Source organism: Grammomys surdaster, unplaced genomic scaffold (genome assembly GCF_004785775.1).
Source record: "Grammomys surdaster isolate TR1022 unplaced genomic scaffold, NIH_TR_1.0 66, whole genome shotgun sequence".
Classification (NCBI taxonomy): domain Eukaryota; kingdom Metazoa; phylum Chordata; class Mammalia; order Rodentia; family Muridae; genus Grammomys; species Grammomys surdaster.
This window is the reverse complement of record NW_021604568.1, coordinates 18,518,721-18,524,030: the sequence shown is the minus strand read 5'-3', so window position 1 is coordinate 18,524,030 and position 5,310 is coordinate 18,518,721. Positions and strand designations below refer to the sequence as shown.

The 5,310-nt window shown below is 56.3% G+C and overlaps 1 protein-coding gene across 1 annotated transcript; it reads left to right on the top strand.

Annotated features, from left to right (window-relative positions):
* Window positions 1–1,094: 1,094 nt before the first annotated feature.
* On the top strand, window positions 1,095–4,954 carry Vax1 (ventral anterior homeobox 1). The gene is made up of 3 exons (XM_028776411.1): window positions 1,095–1,335; window positions 2,444–2,631; window positions 4,370–4,954. The coding sequence occupies exons 1-3, from the start codon at window positions 1,095–1,097 to the stop codon at window positions 4,952–4,954; spliced, it is 1,014 nt and encodes a 337-aa protein (XP_028632244.1).
* The last annotated feature ends 356 nt before the right edge of the window (window positions 4,955–5,310 follow it).

Below are 5,310 nucleotides of genomic sequence, written 5' to 3'. Positions count from 1 at the left end.
CTCTCTCTCTCTCTCTCTCTCTCTCTCTCTCTCTCTCTCTCTCTCGTCTTCCTCCCTCCCTCCCTCCACCCCCCCCCCCACTCTGAGTACAAAGCTGCCCTTTGAATGGGCTGCCTCAGGGCTGCTGGAGGTGCAGGCATGAAAAAAATCCAACTGGGGCTACAGGAAGAGGGGCGGCAGTTTAAGATGGCTGTCAGCGTCGAGGTGTGTTAAGGAGTCGCTTAGAGAGAAAGCTTGGCTTTTTTGGAGTGTGGGGGAGAGACTTTAGGGGGAAACTTTTCTCCTCCCCCCTTCTTTCCCCACCCAGAGGCGACTGCTTTCTTCAACTACAGAGACTAGGGGGTAACACCCACCCCCATCCGGCTCTATCCGGCGAGTCTGGAGGAAACCCCCTTTAGCCAGTATGTGAGCAGGACGGTCAAAGGCAAAGAGAAAGTTAATAATGCTAATGGTGCTAACAATTCAGGATGAATCTTGTCAAAAGTTTTTCTGGAAGTGTGGGTCTTTGATTGTGTTTCCCGAAAGCAAGACCAATCATTTCCGTTTATTCACTGGCTAAACCCCTACTTGATTGGGAACAAGGACAGAAACCATCCATTACGATCTGATATATTATCCAAACAATTTAGTGTACTCGTGAGGTAACTGAAACGTGGGGGCTGCGAAATTACCCGTAATCAATTGCAACAGCGAGTGTGCGTCCCCCCCGGGTGTCGGACAACCACAACTCGGCCGTCTCAGTAACAGGCGGAGCCGCAGCGTTTCGGAGTTGCGCTGTTCGCTACCTGATCGCCAGGCTGGGGACACTGGACGTGCTCAGAGGACGCGAGCGCTGACGAGGCGGCCTCGCCACTGCTCCACCGGGATCTTGGACAAGACCCGCCGCCTCTCTACCAGCGCACCACTCTCCTGTCTGCGCTGACCCTCCGCGGCCGCCGAAGCCACCCCGCGGGGACATTCATTCTGGCGGGCGACCGAGCTTAGGTGCTGCGTTGTAGGGGTTTTGTCCTTTTCTGCCTTTTTTTTTCTACCCCCTTCTTCTTTTCTGTGTTTTTTTTTTTTTTTGTTTTGTTTTTTCTTTTTTCTTTTTGCCTATGTTCGGGAAACCAGACAAAATGGACGTCCGGTGCCACTCGGACTCCGAGGCCGCCAGGGTCTCGAAGAACGCGCACAAGGAGAGCCGGGAGATCAAGGGCGCCGAGGGGAGCCTTCCGGCCGCCTTCCTCAAGGAGCCGCAGGGCGCCTTTTCGGCGTCTGGCGCTTCGGAAGATTGTAACAAAAGTAAATCCAATTCCTCAGCAGACCCAGATTACTGCCGCCGGATCCTAGTCCGAGGTAGGGATGGGCAGGGCTTTGGGGCGCGTTCTTTTGGGCATAATTCCCCTGCTGCAGCTTCGCATTGCCGCCTAGGGCTGGCGAGGACTTGGGAGAAAGTTGTTGTTGGCCCTCTCTTTCTTGGGTCAGGTCGGCCGCGAGGACCTGTGCCTGGGGCTCTTCCGAAAGCGCTCTTTCGGAGCCTGGGCCCTAGCAGCCCGGAGGGGCCCCGCAGCACGGCTACCGGGAGGAACCCAGGCGCTGTGGACCGGCCAGCAAGCTGGGGCTCGGACCCAGCAACTCCGGGGCGGGGGGGGGGGGACGTGCGCGCGACCTCGGGCCTGCAGGCATCTGCGCCCTGGAGGGTAGAGCACACCAGATGGACCACTGAGCGAGGACCAGTAGCCTCCGGCCACCGGCCAGCACCGACCAGTTAGCTGGAGAGGCTGAGGGCCCGGGCGATGCGCTCCTGGCCTGGCCGCTGTCGCCTAGAGAGACTGCCGAGCTGGGTCGCAGGGCTACGGATGCCGCCTCTTTGCTTGGCTGGTCCTCGTTCAAGGAGCGGCGTGCGCTTCTCCCGGGCATTGGTGGCGCCGAGGCCCGGCTTTAGCCGGCGCCACCCCCGCTAGCAGATGGCCAGGCCCAGCAAGAGGACATTCGGTCCCTCCTCCTTCCGCTGCCTGGACTGAAGCGAGCTGGAGACCCGGGATGGGGGTGGGGACCACAGGAGTGCAGGCTGCCCTGCAATCTGGGACCATACTGGGACTGGGGTTATCAGTAAGAGCCCCATTTAGGCTACTGGGATCACACACCAGAGGGTCCCTAGGCCCGAAGGAGCACACATCTATTTGGAATTCAGTTTTGGTTTTTTGTTTTTGTTCTTGTTTGTTTGTTTGTTTGTTTCCTCCTCCGATGTCTGGGAGAACTCTTCAAAGACAGTTTAGCTACTCTCCCTGTTAATGGTATGAAGTTAACCCCCTTGGCGTCCATACACCCAGGGCTTTAGGGCTGCAGCCACCCCATACACCGGCCATAGCTTACCAGAGACTTTTCCCTATCTAGCTCAGGTCAAAGAGGCAATGAAAACCAGGGGCGGGGGTTCTGGTGACTGACATCTATCCTTCTCTAGATGCCAAGGGGTCTATCCGAGAAATCATCCTGCCCAAGGGCTTGGACCTGGACCGACCCAAGAGGACACGCACGTCCTTCACGGCGGAGCAGCTCTACAGGCTGGAGATGGAGTTCCAGCGTTGCCAATACGTGGTGGGCCGGGAGAGAACCGAGCTGGCTCGGCAGCTCAATCTTTCTGAGACTCAGGTATCCAGCTGCCAGGTGCTTACACCACCAGGCTTCCTCTCCCTCCTCCCCAGCATGGCAGCTTGCCTTTCCTCTCTACCTTGCTTTGGACCGAACCTCCCAGGGACGTGGAGGAGATGGAACGGATGGGGACGGATGTCTTAGGCTCCCCCCTCTTTCTTAAACTGTCATGTTCTCTCCTCATTCACAAATACGCCATAGTCTAATTTCTGCATATCTTGACTTGGCTCAGGGGCCCCATATTCTGTCCTTCTGGAATTCTTTTTGGCTCTTAAGAATTTTTGGATGGCTTCTGATTTTTAAAAGCCTGTTTTCCCCCATTTGGATACATACCATCTTGGCTATTTTCCCAGTAACACCCCGTTTTGGGGCTTTTAGCTTTACTCAGCACCTAGATCAATTCTGCAGGAAACAGGATTAGAAAGCGGTGCCAAATCTCAGAAACCTGCCTGTGCAAATATGGCAGCCCCCATCCCTTAAACAGCCAGCCCTGAGTAAGAGGCACTGTTCTCTGTGCCAGTGACAGGGAGTGTCTGATGGGCAGCGAATCTGGTAACTTGGGTGCCCACCGTGTATACTGTGTCTTTTGCATCTTAGGTCCTCTCCTTACCATAAAGTCCCATGCTGCTTTGAAGCTGACCCTGTGAGCTAAGGGCCCAGAGCGCTAGAGGGAGGTTTTGCCCTTTCCGGGCTGTTGAGGGGTTGCTCAGTTCTCTTTCTAGTTTCTTTTCCTATGCCCAGCCCCGAAACAGGTAGAGAGCGTTTTAGGCCTAAAATCTGGACTTGAATATTGAGAACTGAGGGTAGAACAGATGGGAGAATCTGAGCTTAAGTTGACATCGTAACGTGTTTTTAATTGTGTCTGTGTTAACCCCCTTTAGCTTTCAAAATCTAAATAGGATAGTTTTTCCATATAGACACTACCCTCTGTTCTAGGCCAGAAGAGGCAGAAAGGGAAGAGGGGGGAAGATTGGAATTTATTTAGTCTCTCTCAGCCTCCGATCTTCCTCCCATGATTCCAAAGTTTCCAATGGAGTGCAGAGGGAGGGATAAATTAAAAGAAGCGTTTAGACCCTTCAAACCAGCTGGTGAAGAAAGGTGGTAGAGGAAGCTCGGCTGTGAGGTCCGCCCTGCACAACTGTCTGCTTTTCACCCGGACCTTCCCTGTCTGCTCTTGGTTCATGATCAGTCTTTGGCCTAACAAGCAGGAAGCAGTTCCTCGGAGCCTCTAAGAGGCGCAAATAGATTTTCTGGTATTAAATTTGAACTCACTGGGCTAGGATCTAGATCTAGGAAGCCTGAGACACTGTTCCTCAGCTTCCTGCACAGATTTGCTCTGGCCTTAAGCTCTCAGCCTGCGCTGATTCACTAGTTTGTGAACCCAAAACCGCCCCATGGGTACCGCAGCAGCACACCGAAATAGTTCTGTCTTTCTTCCCTAGTGGCAAGGACATTTTTACTACTTTGCTTTTGTAACCCGCGCTGGCCTGGGCCTGCTTGCTTGACCCGGAAGCGTTGCCCAATGGAGTGGTGTCCCCCTCGTGGTGGCTCTTGCTCCGCTAGCGCCTAGCTGTTTCGGAGCTGAGACTGTCTGCTGCGGGGTGGGGCTGCGGCGTGGGCTGAGGTTGGGGGAGGGTCTCAGCAGCCCAGGCACCCCCCCAAAAAAAACCCTGTAGCTTTTGACCCTGCTTTTTCCTGTTGCTCTTTCTCACTTTTCCTCCTGCCTCTCTGCGCGCAGGTGAAGGTCTGGTTCCAGAATCGGAGGACCAAGCAGAAGAAGGACCAGGGCAAGGACTCGGAGCTGCGCTCGGTGGTGTCGGAGACCGCCGCCACGTGCAGCGTGCTGCGGCTGTTGGAGCAAGGCCGCTTGCTGTCGCCTCCCGGGCTGCCCGCCCTACTGCCGCCCTGTGCCACCGGCGCACTGGGCTCCGCGTTGCGCGGGCCCAGCCTCCCGGCTCTCGGTGCGGGCGCTGCCGCGGGCTCCGCAGCCGCCGCCGCCGCCGCCGCCGCCACTGCCCCGGGTCCCGCGGGCGCGGCGTCCCAGCACCCGCCGGCCGTGGGTGGCGCTCCCGGCCCGGGGCCTGCAGGGCAGGGGGGACTGCACGCGGGAGCACCGACTGCTAGCCACGGTCTCTTCAGCCTGCCGGTGCCGTCGCTGCTAGGCTCTGTCGCCAGCCGCCTGTCCTCTGCCCCGTTGACGATGGCTGGTTCGCTAGCCGGGAATTTGCAAGAACTCTCAGCCCGTTACCTGAGCTCCTCGGCCTTCGAGCCTTACTCCCGGACCAACAATAAAGAAGGGGCCGAGAAAAAAGCGCTAGACTGATTTTAAGTGTTACCCTGTATTTATATTTATAACATCTCTTGTGGTGGTATTTATGAACTTGCGCGCGTTAGGCGCCCAGTGCTCCTGCGCTGGCCTTCCTGGCCCCCACTAGGCCTCTGACTGCCCCTCCCCGTACCCCACCCACTCTCCGTGCAGGCTACTTACTGGTTTCAACTCACTCGGGCTGTTTTGTTCTCTCTACTTTTCCTCCCTCCCTCCAACTCCGGCTTCTTTCTAAATCCAGGAATGATCCAAAGAATTGGGGAGAAATACCCGAATTAGCCAACCCCCACCTTGCTAGCCAGGGAAGGAATAGACTGAGCCTAAGTCCAGGCCCTGACACCTGCTCGGGATAG